This window comes from Scyliorhinus torazame, chromosome 2 (genome assembly GCF_047496885.1).
Source record: "Scyliorhinus torazame isolate Kashiwa2021f chromosome 2, sScyTor2.1, whole genome shotgun sequence".
NCBI classification, from domain to species: Eukaryota; Metazoa; Chordata; class Chondrichthyes; order Carcharhiniformes; family Scyliorhinidae; genus Scyliorhinus; species Scyliorhinus torazame.
In genome coordinates this window covers 122587193-122608040 of record NC_092708.1, presented here as the reverse complement: position 1 = coordinate 122608040, position 20848 = coordinate 122587193, and the positions used below count along the sequence as shown (strand labels likewise).

General features: G+C 47.4%; 1 protein-coding gene across 1 annotated transcript in view; it reads left to right on the top strand.

The window, feature by feature from the left end:
• dnah9l (dynein, axonemal, heavy polypeptide 9 like) overlaps positions 1-20848 on the top strand; it is a 1249478-nt gene that overhangs the window by 455805 nt on the left and 772825 nt on the right. Inside the window, exons 31-35 of the mRNA XM_072476205.1 lie at positions 900-1056; positions 12106-12251; positions 12329-12445; positions 15512-15650; positions 15751-15843. Coding sequence (XP_072332306.1) covers positions 900-1056; positions 12106-12251; positions 12329-12445; positions 15512-15650; positions 15751-15843 — 652 coding nt within the window. The remainder of the gene's footprint in view (positions 1-899; positions 1057-12105; positions 12252-12328; positions 12446-15511; positions 15651-15750; positions 15844-20848) is intronic.

Here is a 20848-nt window from a genome sequence, read left to right as displayed (position 1 = left end):
ACTATATTACCACGGACAGGGCTCTGTCCTGGAGGTAGTCTGCGGCACGGACAAGCAGCAGCTACAGTTGCCCTCGGTATGGGTATACATGATCCACGGGGGCGGGGTGGCATGTCGGATCTGCGTGCGCTGAGCCCATCGCTCCCCAGCCGAGCCCCCCCACCCCATGTCGGAAAATATCCCTCTCGAGCAATGTTAAGCTTCTTATCTTCATTTCTTCGCCCACAAATCTATGCCAAGTCTTGATTACATGTGGCAAGTGTCCTGACATCAGTTCTAAATTTGCAGTTTGTTGCTCTCAGCTGATGCTCCATTGTCCCTCTTGTCATAATTCAGCCTGCGCTTTTCATGATTGCCTTTCCATACTGTTTGTTCTTATGTGTATAGTTTTTTTTCCATAAATTTAGAGTACCCGATTCATTTTTTCCAATTAGGGGGCAATTTAGCCAATTCACCTAGTATACACATCTTTGGGTTGTGGGGGCGAAACCCACGCAAACACGGGGAGAATGTGCAAACTCCAGACGGACAGTGACCCAGAGCCGGGATCGAACCTGGGACCTCGGCACCGCGAGGCATCAGTGCTAACCACTGCGCCACCGTGCTGCCCTTTTGTGTGTAATATAGTTATCTCCTTTCAAAGATGATTCTTTCCCCTCTCAGAAAATTGAATATTTCCTTGAGGCTTGGTTGTTATAGATCTCATCTTGAACCACCTTCAGGGCTTAAATATCTCCTCTGCATCCAACAACCAGTCGTGACCCCTATGCTCTATGTTGTCAGACCCAGTATTGCACAGTTTGAGCATGAATTTCTCTGATTTGTACACTGCTGTCATTTGGTTCAGCATTGCGTTTTCTCTACTGGTTGCTGCTAATTGTGATTTTGATGGCCTACAGGTGTTACATTACCTTGACCCAGTCTTTACATTTGACAATGAGTGGAGCACTATCAGGACCTGCTGGTACAGGTAAAACTGAGAGCACCAAAGACTTGGGGCGTTCTTTGGGTATAATGGTATATGTTTTCAACTGCTCAGAACAGATGGATTACAAGGTAACAATGTACACTTCTGCATTATAATTGTGATGGAAGATCTAGAACAGTAAGGAACTTGTGAGTAGTGTACACTAAGTTAAATATATTGGGAAATTGTCATCAAATCCAAATTATATGAAGTTAGAATCAGTCTTGTTCCAGTTTAAATTGCGTAAATTAGTCTGCTTTCTGTCTCTGATGTGTTATGCTGAAAGTGCACACGTGGAAATTGGGTGTTGACTGTCTCAGGCTTGATTGTAATGTTCCCCAGCTGTCAAATTGCCCAATATACCTTGACTGTCTAGGCTACTTATAAATCAAAACCTCAGGAAGAAGAGGATGGGAAATAACTGTTTAAAAAAAAAATTATTGCACAATCAGCAATGTTGATTTTCTTGGTAAATAAGTTGTGTAGTCAAACCACTTTTTAATATTTTACACTACAATTGACTTAGGAATATGTTATGTAAAGCAGTAAATAAATAATCAAATGAAATACCCATTAAAATGGATTTCCTGATTTAAAGAGGCATTACAGGCATCAGAAGGGCAATACTATTGATCTTAGTTGGTCTAGTATACAAGCCTAAATAAAAATACAGTTTATATCAGCTGAATATCATTTCTATCAATTACAAATCATGGGAGTAATTTTAAGCTTTATTTAGGCAGAAAAAGATATTATAAACTTCACTTTAAATTCACCACAGTTACTTACTGTTTTGGTCCTGTCCAAAGCTGCAGGATTACTGGAAGGAGGTTTTTAGGGTAACCTCTAACGTGGTGCACGTGAAACTGGACCCAGGCCTTCGGGAGGCCATATTCAGGTGTCGGACCAGCTGGGGTTGGAACCGGGTGCGGCGGCAGATGTTGTAGCCTTCGCCCTCGTTGATCGCCCGAAGGCGGATCCTGTTGGGATGACGATCAATCTCTCCACCCTGTGCCCTGGCGTGGCGGGGGGATCTGCTGGAATTCTTGATTCTTGAGAAGGTCAAATTTGAACTGAGGGGAAGGTTGGAGAGGTTCTACAATTCATGGGCGTTATTCATTATGCACTTTCGAGATTGGATTACATTGAACATTAGGCAGGGGGAGGGAGCCGGGAGTTGGAAGAGTTGGTGTGAGGGGACTGTATGTGTTAATGGTGACTATGGGTGATTCCTGATTCCTTTTTGTTATTTATTTATGTTAACATGCGGACTAATGTTTGGGGGTTTGGTGGGAGGATGGGATTGTTATTGTTATGGGGATTGATATTGCATTCATTACTGATTATTGTTTATTGTTAGTGGGTGTAAATTTGGGAGAAAATGTGAAAAAGGAGGAGAATAAAAATATATATTTTTTAAACTTACTAGTGTACACCAATCAAACTATTAAGTGGTTCATATCGTTTTTTTGAAGAAAGTCATTTTCAGTGATTTCAATTCAGGTGACTCACTGATGGAGGACTGGGTACTCTTATATGCTGGTACTTCTCTTTTAGAAGTTCCCAGGTAAGGGAACTGACGCGCCTCCTCCCCCCGTACCCTACTGAAAGCTGATCTGATCCTACAACCCCTGCCCTGTCATGAATGCCCCTACTCCATCCCCCCCACCCGGAGGAGAAACCCAACCCCTGAAACCCACCGCCATGAGACCTGACGCACACCGCCAAACCCCAGCATCCCCCCAACTAGCCCTCGACCTGAAGCCTGACTGCCCCCCTGAGGCCCTTCCCGTCATAACCTGACCACCCGCCTTGCAATCTGACCCTCCACCCGAAGCCTGACCATCATCCTAGTGAGGCCCCACCCCCAAACAGGCTCCCGCCCCCCCATCCCGAGGTCCAACTGGCCCCGAAGCCTGATGCTCTCCAACCCCTCAACTAAAGCCTGACCCTCTCACTTGCCTCACCTGAAGCCTGATACAGCCCACCATCCTGCTATCCCACAAGGCCCAACAGCCCCCCACACCGCCTGAGGCCCGACAGCACCGTTCCCTCCCCTCACTTGCTTTATACACTAATTTTCTCCCTGGAGAGTCCATCACCTTCTCAATTCCACCCAATTGAGTCCAATGTCAAAAGGGTTGAGGAGAAACTTTCCATCCTGAAGCTGATTGAGGACCTTAAGCAGCAGTTAAGTGCCTCAATCTGCCACTGCTGTTATTGTATCATTGTGGTAGGGTGCCCATGTCATGTGGTCAGCTGTTAGGTATTCCCTGTTGGGCATGCTTGCAGTTTGATTTAGGGGTCCTTCTTTCTTTGGCATCCATGCCCAATTGAGGAACCCGATGGTGGCAACGATTCCCCCTGCGTGAAGACAGCCCACTGCCGTTCAATCTGACCTCCCTCACCAGAGCCTGTCTGATGGGCTTTGGCAAACCTGCCCTGCTTAACTGTGTCCTGGTGGCTCGACGATCCTGCTTCTCACACTACTGCAGTCCCAGGATTGGCCTCTGATGTTCCTTCAATCCACAGAGAGGTAGCAAGAGTGAGTGAACATAAGGCTTTATTAGTCATGAACTTGCCCAGCCAGAGTCAGTAGTATAGATGAATGCCGCCCACAAGAGACCGGCCTATATATGCCCCGGTGAGGGCGGAGCCAGAGGCGGAGCCATACCGGGGTTACAGTACAGTACCTGGAAGCAGTTCATATCACCACTTCCAGGTCATAGGTCACAGGTTATGGTATCATGCATGGATTATGGTGAATACATTCACCACATTCACCCCCTGTTTAAAAAATCAAGTCCGGCAGGGGTGATGTGGGGTCATTACATATTCAGTCTATCTGGAGGCCGGATCGTTCTCTTCGACCTCCTCAGCTCTGGCGGTGCGGCAGGCACGGTTGTCGCAGGTGGTGACTCTAGGGGCATTGTGTCTGGAGCTTGAGCCTCAGTCCGGGGTGTCGAAGACGGTTGGGGTGCGGGGGTAGGGTGGGAGGTGATGGGTGGCGGCAGTGTCGGCGCGGGACAATACAGGAGACCCAGGGGGCGTATGGGGCGCTGTGAGTGGCAGCGGGGAGGGGGGGGGATGTAGGTGGGGGGTGGGAGCGTTGTCGTGGGAACCAGCTGGCGCCAAGTCCCATAGGGAGACCGTATCTTGCCGTCCGTCCTGGTGCGCGATGTAAGCGTACTGGGGGTGAGCGTGGAGCAGCTGGACCCTCTCGACCAGGGGGTCGGTCTTATGGCTCCTCATGTGCCTCCGGAGAAGGACTGGTCCTGGAGTTTTCAGCCAAGCTGGAAGTGAGACACCGGAGATGGACTTCCTGGGGAAGACAAACAAACGATCGTGAGGGGTCTCGTTCGTGGCTGTGCAGAGGAGCGATCTGATGGAGTGGAGGGCGTCAGGGAGGACCTCTTTCCAGCGGGTAATTGGGAGACCTAAGGGCCAGAAGAACGGCCTTCCATACCGTTGCGTTCTCCCTCTCCACCTGCCCGTTTACCTGCGGGTTATAGCTTGTAGTCCTGCTCGAGGCGATGCCTTTGTTGTGCAGGTACTAATGCAACTCATCGCTCATGAACGATGTGCCCCGGTCACTGTGGACATAGGCAGGGAAACTGAACAGTGTGAAGATGCTGTGCAGTTCCTTTATTTATTTATTTTTTAAAAATATGTTTATTCCCAGGTGGTAGTGCCTTTATGACGGTGACTGTGGTCATGTCGGGGCAGGGGACGGCGAAGGGGAAGCGGGAGTACTCATCGATGACGGTGAGAAAGTATATATTCCGGTTGGTGGAGGGGAGGGGCCCTTTGAAGTTGATGCTTAGGCGCTCAAAGAGCCGGGAGGCCTTTACCAGGTGGGCCTTGTCTGGTCGGTAGAAGTGCGGCTTGCACTTCGCGCAGACTTCGCAGTCCCTGGTCATGGCCTTGACCTCCTCGGAGGAGAAGGGTGGATTGCGGACCTTAATGAAGTGGGTAAACCGGGTGACCGAGGTCATTGTGGATAGCCTGAAGTCGGTCATCTTGCGCACTGGCACATGTGCCGCGGGACAGGGCATCTGGGGGCTCGTTCAGCTTCCCAGGACGATACTTGATATCGTAGTTGTAGGTGGAGAGTTCGATTCTCCACCTCACAGTTTTGTCATTCTTTATTTTGCCCCGTTGTGCGTTGTCAAACATGAAGGCTACCGATCGTTGGTCGGTGACGAGGGTGAACCTCCTACCGGCTAGGTAGTGCCTCCAGTGCCGCATGGCTTCCACTATGGCTTGTGCTTCCTTCTCGACCAAGGGGTGTCGAATTTCAGAAGCGTGGAGGGTCCCAGAGAAAAATGCTACTGGCCTGCCCGCCTGGTTGAGTGTGGTGGCCAGTGCGACGTCTGACGCATCGCTCTCTACCTGAAAAGGGATGGACTCAGCCACCGCGTGCATTGTGGCCTTGGTGATGTCGGCCTTGATGCGGCTGAAGGCCGAGCGGGCCTCATCCGTCAGGGGGAAACTGATGGTTTGAATCAGTGGGCGGGCTTTGTCCGCATAGTTGGGGACCCACTGGGCGTAGTAGGAGGACAGCCCCAGGCATCGTTTTAGGACCTTGAGGGTGTGGGGAGGGGGGAATTCTGTGAGGGGGCGCGTGCGGTCGGGGTCGGGCCCTAGGACTCCGTTCTTCACGACGTAGCCGAGGATGGCCAGTCGGGTAGTACAGAAGACACATTTTTCTTTGTTGTATGTAAGGTTGAGGGATTGGGCAGCTTGGAGGAACCTCTGACGGTTGACGTCATGGTCCTACTGGTCATGGTCACAGATGGTCACGTGTCCAGGTACGGGTATGTCGCCCGCAAACCGTAGTGGTCCACCATTTGGTCCATTGTTCTCTGAAAGACCGAGACCCCATAAGTGACGCCGAAAGGGACTCTGAGGAAGTGGAAGAGTCGGCCGGCTGCTTCAAAGGCAGTGTAATAGCACTCTTCTGGGTGGATTGGGAGCTGGCGGTAGGTCGACCGTGGAGATCACACGGTACTATGCGATCTGGTTGACCACCTCCGCTATGCGGGGGAGGGGATACGCATCCAGTTGTGTGAACCGGTTAATTGTCTGGCTGTAGTCCACAATCATCCGGTTCTTTTCCCCGGTCCGGACGATCACCACTTGCGCTCTCCAGGGGCTGTTACTGGTCTCTATGATCCCCTCACTCAGCAGTCGCTGGACCTCTGACTTGATAAATACCATGTCTAGCGAGCTGTACCGCCTGCTCCTGGTGGCAATGGGCTTACAGTCCAGAGTGAGGTTCGCAAAGAGTGAAGGGGGGGAGACCTTGAGGGTCGCGAGGCTGCATACTGTGAGGGGGGGGGAAAGGGTCCGCCGAAATGTAAGGTCAGGCTTCGGTGATTACACTGAAAATCCAATCCGAGCAGTAGGGGGGCGCAGAGGTGGGGGAGGACGTAGAGCTTGAAACGGGTATACTCTGCGCCCTGTATCGCGAGGTTGGCGATACAGTACCCACGGATCTGGACCGAATGAGACCCGGAGGCAAGGGAGATTGTTTGTGAGGCGGGGTAGGTGTGGAGGGAGCAGCGCCTTACCGTGTCAGGGTGGACAAGGCTCTCAGTGCTCCCGGAGTCGAAGAGGCAGGGGGTCTCGTGCCTGTTGACCTGGACGACCATCATGGAGTTCCTCGGTGGTTTCGGCTGCGACTGGTCGAGGGCCACTGAGCCCAGCTGTGGGTAGCCTGCGTGGTCGGTGGAGTCGCAAGATGGCGGCCCCCATGTGTCGCACGTGTCGGATGGGGTCGAAGATGGCGATCAAGATGGTCGCCCCCATCGGTCGCACGTGTTGGTCGGTGCTGGGGCCGGCGGCCAAGATGGCGGCCCCATGAGTCACACGCTGCCGGTGACGCGTCAGGGGAGGGCGTTCCGGGCAGACACGCAGCCACATTGCGGGGTCTGTGGGGCTGAGAGTCCATGGGTCGTGCCTGGTGCGTGTTTGATTTCTGGGCCTTGGATCGGCCCAGACAAACTCTCGCGTAGTGCCCCTTTTTCCCGCAGTCGCTGCACGTCACCATGCGGGCTGGACAGCGCTGCCGGGGGAGTTGGCCCTGGCCACAGAAGTAGCATTGCGGTAATCCGGGCTGGGCTGGCAGACGCGCGGCTCAGGCCTGCGGCGTAGGTGGGTCCAACGGGGGCCGTGACGATAGTGTCCAGGAGGGGGTCGCCGGGCCCGGGCCCACGGGGAATGCGCTGAGGTTCTGGTAGGCCACCTCGAGCGAGGTAGCTAGCTTTACCGTGTCCCGCAGGTCGGAGGTCCCGTTGCCTGATATAGTTCGAGCGGACCTCCGCCACGTAAGTGTCCCGGATCTGTGAGTTCATATGCCCCTCTGCCGTCACATCTCGGTAGCTGCAGTTTCTTGCGAGTAAGGTCAAGGTTTCCAGATACTCATCTAATGATTCTCCGGCGCGCTAACGGTTAGTAGTGAGGAGGTGCCTAGCGAACACCTCGTTCACAGGCTTCACGAAGTGCGCCTTCAGGGTTGCGACCACTTCCTCATACGTGGTCGTTTTTTCAATCATTACTGAGATTCGATGGCTCACCCGAGCGTGGAGGAGTCGCAGTTTGAGGGTCTCCGAGGGAGCCGTTGCTGAGGAGTCGATGTAGGCCTCGAAGCATCAAAGCCAATGTTCAAATATTTCCTTGGCTTCGGACGTGCAGGTGTCGAGTTCGAGCCTGGCTGGCTTTAGAGCGGCTTCCATGGTGCTGACTATGACTAATAAATTGAAGTACCTTCAATCCACAGAGAGGCAGCGAGAGCGAGTGAACATAAGGCTTTATTAGTCATGAACTTGCCTAGCCAGAGTCAGTAGTACAGATGAATGCCGCCCACAAGAGGCCGGCCTATATATGCCCCGGTGTGGGCGGAGCCAGAGGCGGAGCCATACCGGGGTTACAGTACATTACCTGGAAGCAGTTCATATCACCACTTCCAGGTCATAGGTCACAGGTTATGGTATCATGCATGCATTATGGTGAATACATTCACCACAGCCTCCAATCCCGATTGGTGCTGCCAGTAGTGAAAAGTCGTTGGCCTCTTACTGGCGGGCCATTCACCTTGCAGGTCCCAGGATCCCTGACGGCAGGCAGCAGACTGCTTGACTGTATTTAGATCACATCAGAGCTCTCAGAAATGGTGCTCCCTAACTTAGTGATGGGCATCCCTTCTGCGTTCTGAGTGCGGCCCATGAGACACTTTGGGTGGGATTCTCCGTCTGCCGCGCTGAAATCACGATACGCGATTGGGCGCAGAATAGCTTCCAACGCCAACATTGCGGTAGGCGCCGGTTTGACGCCAAATCAGGATATTCCGGCACCCCGAAAATGGCGTAAATGCGTCACTCGCCGCGCGGGGTAGAAGTATAGTAGGCATTTAATTAGTTGGCCAGACACCCTGTTCTCCGGGGCCCCCGAAATTAATCGTTGCCGATGGACTGAGTTCCCTACGTCGTGGTTCACTTGTGCTCTCAAAAGTCGTGAACCTGCCGGCATGGCTGCTGACCTAGAGAGAGGAGGTAGGAAATGGGTGGAGTGACTGCATGCTGCCAGTCCGAACACCGCTGGCTGCGACGGGCGGCGGGGGTGGGTGGGGGGTGCCCTACCAGGGCCGGGAGAGGGGAGGGGGAGGGAACAGGCTGAGCAACCAGGGTGCCCCCCACAGGGCTGGGGGGGTGGCCGGGCACCAACCGCCATTACGACTGTCGTCTTGCTGCGCACCCACTGACCACCCACCTCGGCCATTGGTTCTACACGTAACACCAGCCGAATGGAAAGCATCCAGAGGAGGTTCACAAGAATGATACCTGGAATGAATAGCTTGTCGTATGAGGAATGGTTGAGGACTCTGGATCTGGAATCGTGAGAGTTTAGAAGGATGAGGGGGGATCTTATTGTAACTTACAGAATACTGCACGGCCTGGATAGAGGGGATGTGGAGAGGATGTTTCCACTGGTAAGAAAAACTTGAACCAGAGGACACAATCTCAGACCAAAGGGACGATCCTTTGAAACAGAGATGAGGAGGAATTTCTTCAGCCAGAGGGTGGTGAATCTGTGGAACACTTTGCTGCAGTAGGCTGTGGAGGCCAAATCACTGAGTGTCTTTAAGACAGAGATAGATAGGTTCTTGAACAATAATGTGATGAGGGGTTATGGGGAGAAGGCAGGAGAATGGGGATGAGAAAAATATCAGCCATGATTGAATGGCGGAGCGGACTCGATGGGCCGAGTGGCCTAATTCTGCTCCTTTGTCTTAAGGTCTCATAAAGAAGGATGCAGCATTCCAGTGGTCCAGCAATCACAAACAAGAGTGGCAGGCACTGCCACTTACCATGGTGCCAGTTCTCACGTTCTTTGACCCAACCAAGAATTCAGAAATCTCAACTGATGCAACACAGGATGGTTTAGGGGCATTCCTGCTCCAGCAGGATCTGGAAGGAGACTGGCTGGCAGTGGCGTATGTGTCCAGGATGATGTCTGACACTGAACGAAGATGTGCACAAATTGAAAAAGAGTGTCTCGGGCTCATTAGTGGGCTAACAAAGTTCCATGCTTATGTGTATGGACTTCCAATCTTCATTGTGGAGACTGACCACAGGCCGCTGGTCGGTATAAAAGAAATCTTAGCGAGATGCCGTTGAGACTGCAACGAATGTTTATGAAGTTGCAGCGGTATGATTTTGAGTTGGTGTATGCGTCGGGTAAACATCATGGCTGACACGCTTTCCAGAGCTACCGGCACTGAGGAACTACTCCAGCTGGATGAGGACGTACAGGTCCATGTAAACATGGTGACAGAGTCTCTGTCATTCTCTGACAACAAGTCAAAGATCATGAAAGAGGGAACTACCAAGGGCACTACCTTGCATAAAATGACAAAGTATATCCATGAAGGATGGTCCAAAGGATCATGTTGAAGTTTCTGCAATATTCGAGCAGAATTAAGTGACGTTAATGGATTTCTGTTGCGGAATCAGCGGATTGTTTTTCCACAGGCATTGTGTCAGTGATCCTCGTCAAGTTGCATGAAGAGCACTTGGGTATGGAAAAGTGCAAGAGGCGAGCCAGGGAGGCAGTCTATTGGCCTGGGATCAACCGGGACATTGGGTTGATGGTGGAGAACTGTGAAACATGCCAAAGATTTCAGCGCAGGCAGAGCAAGGAACCTATGCAGAGGTGCGAGACAGTCACTACTCTGTGGCAGAAGGTTGGCATGGACCTTTTCCATTTCAATGGAAAGGAGTACCTTCTGGTCATAGACTATTTCTCGAAGCCCCCGGGGATAGCGCAGTTGTCAAATTCAACGGCAAGATGTGATATTAAGAACGTCAAAGAAACTTTTGCGCTACACGCATTCCGAATGTGGTCATGAGCAATAATGGTCCTTGTTTTGGCTGCTATGAATGGACGGAATTTGTGCGGTTGTCTGATTTCCAACATGTTACGTCCAGCCCGCATTACCCACAGTCGAATGTCTAGGCTGAAAAGGGAGTATATTTTGTCAAACAGCTCCTAAAGAAAGCACTCAACAGTCATGAGGATACATATCTTGCACTCCTCAGCTATCATTCGGCACTACTGTTCAATGGCCTCTCACCTGCTCAAATGTTAATGAACAGGCAACTATGAACGACTCTACATTGTTTTCCTCATAAGCCCGTGAACCACTCATTAACAAGACAATTGACCTCTTAGAAATGAAGGGATTCCATTATAGGTCTGCCAAAAGGCTTCAACCTCTGAAACCAGAGGATACGGTTTGAGTAGAAGACTCCAAAGGCAATGGCTGGTCTAAACCGGCAAAGATACTCCGACCAGCAGATCCAAACTCATATCTAGTTATTACGGATGAAGGTACTGTCTTGAGAAGAAATAGAAGAGCTTTTCTCAAAGTACAGCAGCCATTTGTGATGCAACCACTAGAAGAACAAAGAACAAAGAAAAGTACAGCACAGGAATAGGCCCTTCGGCCCTCCAAGCCTGCGCCGACCATGCTGCCCGTCTAAACTAAAATCTTCTACACTCCCGGGATCCGTATCCCTCTATTCCCATCCTATTCATGTATTTGTCAAGATGCCCCTTAAACTTCACTATCGTCCCTGCTTCCACCACCTCCTCCTGCAGCGAGTTCCAGGCACCCACTACCCTCTGTGTAAAAACAGAGCATGCGACAGTCCTAAAACATCTGAAGAACATACGGAACAAACACAACAAGTTGATGATACATCTATACATGAAGAACATCAAATTCAAGCAACATATATTAAAGAACATGAAGAACCTGTGCCAGTTCAGCAGACACTGAGAAGATCCACAAGAATAAGGCACAAACCAGAAAGACTGAATATGTATATAGTTATGCATATCATGATGAAATGTAAAAAGTAATGTAATGCATGTGAATAATTGTGTTTTACAAGGGAAAGGGGATGTGATAATATGCATAAGGCAAGTTTGTAGATAATGTTATGCATGAACTCTGACCACTAGGTGGCATTATAAACCCATCAGGTGACCTGTGGTCTGGGAGTTGGGAGTAGGTTATACTGGAAGATAAACATATTGCAATATACATAGACAATTGACATAGTTCCACAATAGTTGATTAGTGTTAGTTGTTTATTATTTTATTTATCCTAGTTATCTTATCACACAGTTCTGCAATAAATTATTTAAACTACATGTTCTGTAGTTCATCATTCACTTTGGCCAGTCTACAGAACATGACAGATTGATTGATAAATATTAGGCAGGACAATGAGGATAACCCGTTCCCCTTCTCTTCAAACTAGTGCCATGGGATTGTTTACAGCCACCTAAGAGAGCGCACACGGCCTCCATTTAACATTCAAAAGACAGCACTTCCTCAGCAGGGCACTGGACGGGCAACCGAGAATTTTGCCTTCAAGTCTCAAGTGAGACTTGAACTGCAACCTTCTGACTCCGAGGCCAGGGGGTATAGTCGGTTATATGCTGTGTAATTCTCTAGATACTTTTTTCTTGCTTATAGCTGTAATGACTGCAAATTTTATTATGCATTGGATATGACTTGAGAGCGGTTGTTGTATGTAAGATTTTAAAGATGTTTTCTATAATATTAGTCCATAGGAAATATATATAAAGGTCTCGCACAAACAGGAGTATGGGGATGCTTTGATGAATTCAATCGTATTTCAGTTGAAGTTCGTTCAGTTGTAGCTGTACAAGTCAAGACAATTCAAGATGCAGTTAGGAACAAAAAAAAACGGTATGCAGTGTTTCATACATATGATTGAAGATCCATTGTTCCCAATTTTGTACTAATGTCTCTGTTTGAATTAATAGATTTTATTTTCTAGGAGATGTTATTGAACTAAAATTTTCAGTTGGTATATTCATAACCCTAAATCCTGGATATGCAGGGAGAGCCGAGCTTCCTGAAAACCTGAAAGCCCTGTTCAGGTATGTAGACATTAAGTTATCAAGATATGTAGATATTAAGTTATCAAGATATTATCTTAAAGTGGTCCTTTCATTTCTGAAATACTGTGACATTATTAGACAATAGAACAGTAGCTGAGAAGGCTTCTACCTAATGTCTAATCATCCACATCTCCATTTACCAACCTATGAAACCTTTCATTACAGCAATAAAAGTCATTATTAGCAAGTGTGTGAGCTCTAAGATGGATCAATTCAGAAAACTTAATATTTTTATTTAAACATTACAAATTCCTTATATTTGGTTCTAATATGCTGAAGTTGATGTTCTTTGTTTGGAAATAATGGGTGAAATTGAATGATTGCAACAGTGGGCCCATCCGCTGGCTGGGAAGCAGGTGACAACTCCTTGCCATTCCAAGTCCCCTCCCCCCTCCGACTTTATTTAATGCCAATACGGCAATTACCTGGTTTGCGTTGGGATCATTGTCATGGTCAGGGGAATTTCTCGCCTCTGAAAGCTGTTGGATAATCTAGCACTGGCAGTACAACCAGCGGAGATGGCCACTGTCAATACTGCAGGGGGCCAAGGATGTAGGATCATCATTGGAGTCTTGAATGGAGGTAGTTGAAGCGGCCTCACCTAGATCAATTGGGAAGGTCTTTGTGAGGGAGCGAGAGATTATTCTTTAAAGAGCTGGTGGGGGTCTTTTTCCATGCGATACCCATTGCCATGGGTAGGTCTCTATTTTGGGCAAAGGCTGCCAAAGAAGGAGGGACAACCCCACTATGCCACAAACTCTGGCAGTCATCCACATGGTGTGGTCAAATTGCAGCAGTGGGAGAATGAGGCCCTTAAGTGGCCTTCATATGACAATACCAACCTTTCCTGTCCTGAACTTAATCAAAGTGGGTGGATGGAATCCCGAAGGTGACAGGGAATCCACCCCATTTTCCTGTTCAATTATACGGGTCACCTCTGGTGTGTGTGTGTGTGTGTGTGTACGTTGAACATATATATAAAACTCATTTAAAATGTCACCATCAGTTTCCACTGTGTTGAATTTTACATATTTCTTCTGTTCCATGAATGCACAATATTTGATATAATTTCCTCATTAGTGATGATTGACAGCAGTTATTTTGGGGGGTGGATGTAAACCTGTGATATAATCGAGATGTAAATTTTCCTCCATGTCCAACAAAGCTGTGGTTAATCAAAAGGAAGGCTACAATCAAGCTAAGTAATGTTGGTGTTACAGTTATCTGGTAAGGTTAATATTAGGGCTTAGTGGAATATGATTCGAACTATCATTTTCTCTTTTTACTTTAGAAACTGTTGAGAAAAAGTGGGGAGATGAATACATGGAATTGTCTTGTGACAGCCTTGTCTGTGATCGAAATGATGGGAGTAAAGAGGACTCATGAGATAGCAAAGTCAAGGGGATGGCCATGAACATGGACATGATACTTTCTACAGACAGAGACAGTAATGCAGAATAGGAAGGCAGTGATATCAAATAAAATGAGAATGCTATGGGCCAGATTTTCACCTCAGAAGCAGGAATCGGGAGGTGGGAATGATACCACCATTATGATCCTGTCTCCATTGCCAGTCAGCTGGGGAACGAGGTTTTCCAGTAACAATGGTCTAAATTGACCCAGAGAGGCACAGGCCTGAGGCTGGGATGAAAGTGGAATGATTCAAGAGTCGTTAGGTTAAAAGGCCTGACTCTATCCCCAAATGATTTCAGCCCGGTTCACCCAATTGAATTAGCAGCATAGGTTGTGCTTTACCTAAAAGCTTCACACTATATTGAAATTTAACCCTTTTGATCAAGTAAACCCTCCCTCAACCATCCTCCTCACACACCCTCGCCCATTATCCACTTTATGAACAGAGGTCACAAGCCCTATAAATGCATGTAGAAACCATTGAATAGTCTATTAAACTACCCAAGTAAACCGACTCTTCAAACCATCTGTACACATAGATTCAAGCATTTGTAAAATGGTTGGGCAGGTGGAATGCAGCCAGCAGCCCATAAAACTCCCAAGTAAACAAACTGACCTCATAACTGCTATTTTAGCAGATGCCTGAGGTGAAACCATTGAAGTAATGGGAAAATATTAAATATTTAATATTAAAGATCAGCCATGATCTCATTGAATGGCGGAGCAGGCTCGAAGGGCCAGATTGCCTTCTCCTGCTCCTAGTTCTTATGTTCTTATTTACACATTGTTATCATACTAGGAGCTTGTATACCTTTTTATCAATTAGGTGAATTTTTGCAAGGCGTCAAACAACCCTTCCACATTCAAAATGTTGATCTTTTATTACAACTATGTGGCAAATCCCCCTATCCAAGCAATGCAGTAAAGTTTAAACCTGCTCCTACAAGGTGTAATCTGCACACATTGTGTTTCCCACTCTTAGCTGACAAAGATCTGATATGACTGGAGGCAGTTGCTGTTTTATATACACAACTGCCACCGTGAACCATGGATGTGCAATTTGGAACCTGCCCCCATTTTCCCCCGACTGGGAAAATGGTAGGTGCTATGTTCAGGACTGTATCTGGGCCGCCGCAGTCATTTTTGTAACAATGGAGAGGTTCTCCATAATTACAAAATTTCAGACCATTGTTTAATGGTTGTTTACATTGTTCAATCACAGCACTGTTATGACTCACTTTAATTAACACACATAATTCATGCATTAACATTTTGTGATGAATTGTAAAGGAGGCAAAATCATTTCACTTTAAAACTCATCCCATTTCCAATCCATGGTTCATACCTTCAAACAGCTGCTTTAAAACCCAACAGCTACAAAAGTCCGGCTGCCTCCTTTTAAATAGAAATGACTATGAAGGTAAAGGAGGCAACACCATAATAAGGCCCTGTAATACCTGCATTGTGGCAAGAATGACTAGATCCAGTAGAGAAAAATGTCACAAAGTAAGAGTTGAAGAAGGATGGAATGATCAAAGTTAATGAAAAGATAAAGAGAGGCGGGAGTTGCATGAACAATGGTTGGTTATTTCCACCTTTTGTAATGTGTCTTTCATAATTTACATTTGTCAGACCTTGTGCGATGGTGATCCCAGACTTTGAACTGATCTGTGAAATAATGTTGGTGGCAGAGGGATTTATAGATGCTAGGCTGCTTGCCAGAAAATTTATAAGTCTCTACACGCTTTGCCGTGAGCTGCTGTCAAAGCAGGTAATGTAAATCTAACAAATGAAAAAGAAGCACGCTTCTCAAACAACTATTTTTTTTCTCCATTGATTCATTTCCTATTTAAATTCATATAATCTTGTAGGATCATTATGATTGGGGCCTTAGAGCTGTAAAGTCTGTATTGGTGGTAGCTGGTTCCCTGAAGAGAGGAAATCGAAACAGGCCTGAGGAACAGGTAATTAGAAGCTGTAGATTTGTTTTTTGGTGCAGGACATACAATTATGACTTAATTTTCTAATTAATAATTTATAGGAAATAGTTTTGTTAAACTCAGTCATAAGCAATCAGAGACCTGGATTTTTACTACCAAGGCAGGCAGCTTGAGTTGTGAAATTTCCCAGCTCACTGCACCCGCCTCAGTGGATAGGCCTTCAAATGCCTTGCTTTTCATTCAGAGACAGATGTGGGAGAGCTGGCTGAAAGGACTGTCTCAGTTGTCCGGGATTTTTTGTCCCAGATGTACTAAAGGCTGTTATGCCCTCTCGCACTCGCCCATCACACCCCACACTCCCCATGGCCCCCCATAGGGCCCAAGCCAACTCTATGCCAATTCATGACTCCACACACCAGGGGTCCCTTATAGTCTCCCAAGTTCCCTCCATTCCAACCTATACCTGCTACCCACCCCCAGGGTTCCTCATACTCACAATACCAACTCATACTCCCCTCCCCCCCCTCATGTCCACTCATTGCACCCATTCCAACTCATGCCCCTCACCCATCCCCATTGGCACTTCATGTCAACCCATGCTCCTTCCCTCCCCATTCACCTAGTATACACCATCTACATAACTAATAATCCTATACAACAATGGCATGTTTAGAATTGTTTTGAAAGAAAAAACATCAGTCACATTTTTTTGAAAAAGAACTGCTGTTCCTACAAGCCTATCAATATGACAATAAAACAGACGATTAAAGTAACAATAACAGAAGCTGTAATCATTCATGCTTCTTAATCTTGTGCAAATTTGGATTTGGATTAGATTCATTGTCACGTGTACTGAGGTACAGTGAAAAGTATTGTTCGGCATACAGTCCAGACAGATCGTTCAATACATGAGAAAACATAGGACATACATGAATACACAATGTAAATACATAGGCACAGGCAACGGGTGAGCATACGGAGTGTAGTACTATTCAGTAGAGAAGACGTGTGAAGAGCTTAGTTCAGTCCATAAGAGGGTCATTCAGGATTCTGGTAACAGCGGGGAAGAAGCTGTTTTTGAATCTGTTAATGCGTATTCTCAGACTTTTGTATCTCCTGCCTGATGAAAGAATTTGGAAGTGGGAATAACCCTGGTGGGAGGGTTTTTTGATTATGCTGCCTGCTTTCCCAAGGTAGCGAGAGTTGTAGACAGAGTCAATGGATGGGAGGCAGGTTTGCGTGATGGACTGTGCGGTGTCCAAACAACATCCAATTTAGATAATCCTTTTATGAGTCTGGACTCTCAGCCAAGCCTCTTCATGCACTCTTTGGCAAGGCAACAGCAGCGCACAGTATGCTTGCTAGCCTTTTCTGCTGGCACCAAGCAGGCAGTCCTGGAGGTGTTCGGCACCTCTAATTGCATGTCAATGTCAACTCCTGGCTAATAAAGCTATCTGAATTTTAAAATTGCATTGTGAAAGTGATGCAACTGGTGCAAGTAGTCGTGATCTGGAATTAATTTGGGTTATTAGATTTTCCACCTCTCATCGAAAATCTGGCTCAGGTATGCAGTAAAAGCCTGACTTGGGGAATGATTCGAGAGCATGCAGATCAGTGGTGAATTGCTGCATACTGCACAACCTTGCCGTCATAAGAAGCCAACCTTGCCAACAGCTGTGCAGTGAGTAGCTGAGGAGCAAGAGGGAGAGAAGGAGGAGGAGGAAGGGAAACACAACCTAGACAATCCCTTTCTGCCTGGGCTGTCTGTGAAGAACTTATCTAATTGTAATACCAATGAATACAACCTCATTTCTCCCTTTACCAATAGTCCCTCTCCTTTTGTCATTGATATGACAGTGTCCGCTTGGCCACAATGCAAAAATAAACATTCCAACTCAAATTTATAAATCAAACCATATTCCATTGCATACAAGCAAACACTAATAACCCTTGTACATTCTCTTAATGCCCATCTTCTGTGTGTTTGTGTGTTCTAGTGCTTCTACAATAACCATAATACAGCTGGTGTGCACAGCTGGATGGGAGTGGGCAGGCCATTTTTTAAACGCAACTTGTTAAAAGGCAGAAAGGAAAGGATGAAGTATTTTTTTGTGGTGCATTGCACCACTCCCCAGATGTTATCTCCATCTCTGTTCCTCCCCATGTGCTCCAAAATCCAGCCCCTCACTCCCCCCTCACCCCCGAGACTTCTCAATTCCACCCTACCCCAAAAGCAAGGAACCTACCTGACTCCAGGATGCATTGAAGTTTTGTACGGATCTGCTTGAAGTTCAGCAATGCCCACCACTACCAGGTTCTGGTACTGCTAGAGTTGCTGGCCAATCAGGGGTGGGACCTCCTTCCTCTGAGAGTAAAGGTTGCACTCTGACTGTTTAGCCTGTCAGCTGCATGTTCTTACTGGGACCCAAGCTTTTTTTTGGTCCATCAGCTGTCGGCCAACTCTTGCAATGACCGGTGACAGTGGGAGGGGGTGGACGACACAAGCAATACACACCCTGTGAAATACAGCCCTGACCTTGCTATACCTATTATCTAACTATGGTCCAAACTATATTAAGATTCAAAAATGAGACTGCTCAAGAGCACACTGTTGCATAACCTCTTTCACCAATTCAGAAAGCTAAGGAAGTCTGATTCACTTTGTTTATGTTTGATCAAATATTAATCTTATACACCCATACAAATCAGCGTACAGCAGTAATGCATCTAACACTTGTATTTGTTTAATGAAGAAATGTGAAAATGGCTTCTCTAGGCTTGTTCACGCCACCAAGGCTGGAAGATAGAAAAAGGTCTTTCCAACCATGTTGAAAACATTGCATTGCACCTCAGACCATTTTCTTTATGGTCTTCCTACTGGATGCAACATTGGCTGATGTTTTATGACCATCCAATTACTTGAATAGATTGTCAAACAGAGATTTGAGCTTGTGACTGTTAATTTCATTCCTTTCTCTGAGCCATAGCTTTTATATAAACAGCCTTGGTTCATAATAACATGTCATTTTTATATTGAGGCCATCTCTTTCTCTCGCATTATCTTTGCTATAAAAAAGATGTTGCAAAAAACTATGGGCGAGATTAATTCAAAATCTACTCACTTGCACTGTTAAAATTGGGTCCAATATGCTTCAATATCAATCACTCTTTCAACTCAATATTAGCTTACTTAAGCTTATTTATTTATATGTGCCTATTTTTACTTTTTAAAAATTCATTTACTGGATGTGGGCGTCACTGGTTCAGCCAGCATTTATTGCCCATACATAGTTGTCCTTCAGAAGATGGTGGTCAATTGCCTTCTTGAACTGCTGCAGTCCTTGAGTTGTAGGTAGACCCACTGTGCTATTAGGGAGGGAGTTCCAGGATTTTTATCCAGCGAAAGTGAAGGAGCAGCGATATATTTCCAAATCAGGGTGGTGAGTGACTTGGAGGAGAACCTCCAGGTGGTGGGATTCCCAGGTATCTGCCGCTCTTGGCCTTCTGGATGGTAGTGGTTGTGGGTTTGGAAGGTGTTTTCTAAGGAAGCTTGGTGAGTTACTGCAATGCATCTTGTAGATTGTACTTCTGGCCGCCACTGCTCATCGGTAGTGGAGGGTTTGAATGTTTGTGGAAGGGAGAGCAATCAAGTGGGCTGCTTTTTCCTGGATGCTGTCGAGTTTCTTGAATCTTGTTGGAGCTGCACTCATCCAGGTAAGTGGAGAGTATTCCATTACACTCCTGACTTGTGCCTTGTAGATGGTGGACAGGCTTTGGGGGGGTCAGGAGATGAATTACTCGCCGTAGGATTTCTAGCCTTTGACCTGTCCCAGTTGCCAAGTATTAATGTGGCTAGTCCAATTCAGTTTCTGATCAATGGTAACCCCAAGGATATTGATTGTGGGGGAATTCAGCGATGGTAATGCCATTGAATGTCAAGGGGCGGTGGTTAGATCCTCTCATGTAGAAAGGAGATGGTCATTGCCTGGCGCTTGTGTGGTGCGAATGTGCCTTGTCACTTGTCAGCCCAAGCCTGGATAGTGTCCAGCTCTTGCTGCAATTGGACACGGACTGCTTCATTATCTGAGGAGTCGCGCATGGTGCTGAACATTGTGCAGTCATCCACAAACATCCCCACTTCTGACCTTATGATGGAAGGGAGGTCATTGATGAAGCAGCTGAAGATAGTTGGGCCTAGGACACGACCCAGAGGAATTCCTGCAGTGATGTCTTGGAGTTGAGATTATTGACCTCCAACCACCACAGCCATCTTCCTTTGTGGCAGATATGACTCCAACCAGCGGAGAGTTCCCCCCCCCCCCCTGATTCCCATTGACTCCAGTTTAGCTAGGACTCCTTGATACCATACTCGGTCAAATGCTGCCTTGATGTCAAGGGCAGTCACTCTCATCTAACCTCTGGCATTCAGCTCTTTTGTCTATATTCAAACCAAGGCTGTAATGAGGTCAGGAGCTGTGACCCTGGCAGAATCCAAATTGAGTGTCTGAGCAGATTATTGCTGAGTAAGTGCCAATTAATAGCACTGTTGAAGACTCCTTCCGTCACTTTGCTGATGATGGAGAGTAGACTAATAGGGCAGTAATTGGCTGGGTTGGATCTGTCCTGTTGCAGAACTGGGTTGTTTAGGACACGGCAGACCACGACAAGGCAGGAGACCCTCTGGGGGCTGTACTTAGGCCACACCAGACCTGTCGAGGCAGTGGAGTTGCATCTTGACCAGGCTGTGCACGGCTAGGTGACAGATCGGGTTGCAACGTAAATCTTGTTGTACCTGCTCTGTGGCCTCCGCACTGGTGTCATCAGCCATAACCTGAGAGGATATCCCTTGCCCCCCCAACGAGCCATCCCTGCAGCCTGGCGTGTCCCTCAAATTCCAGGGATCTGCGATTGGCCGAGTATGAAGCTGACATGCATGTTCCCTGGAAAACGGGCACACACATGCATGAAGTGCATCTGCTGGTCACACATCAGCTGGATTTTGAGAGAGCGGTACGCATTCCGGCTTATG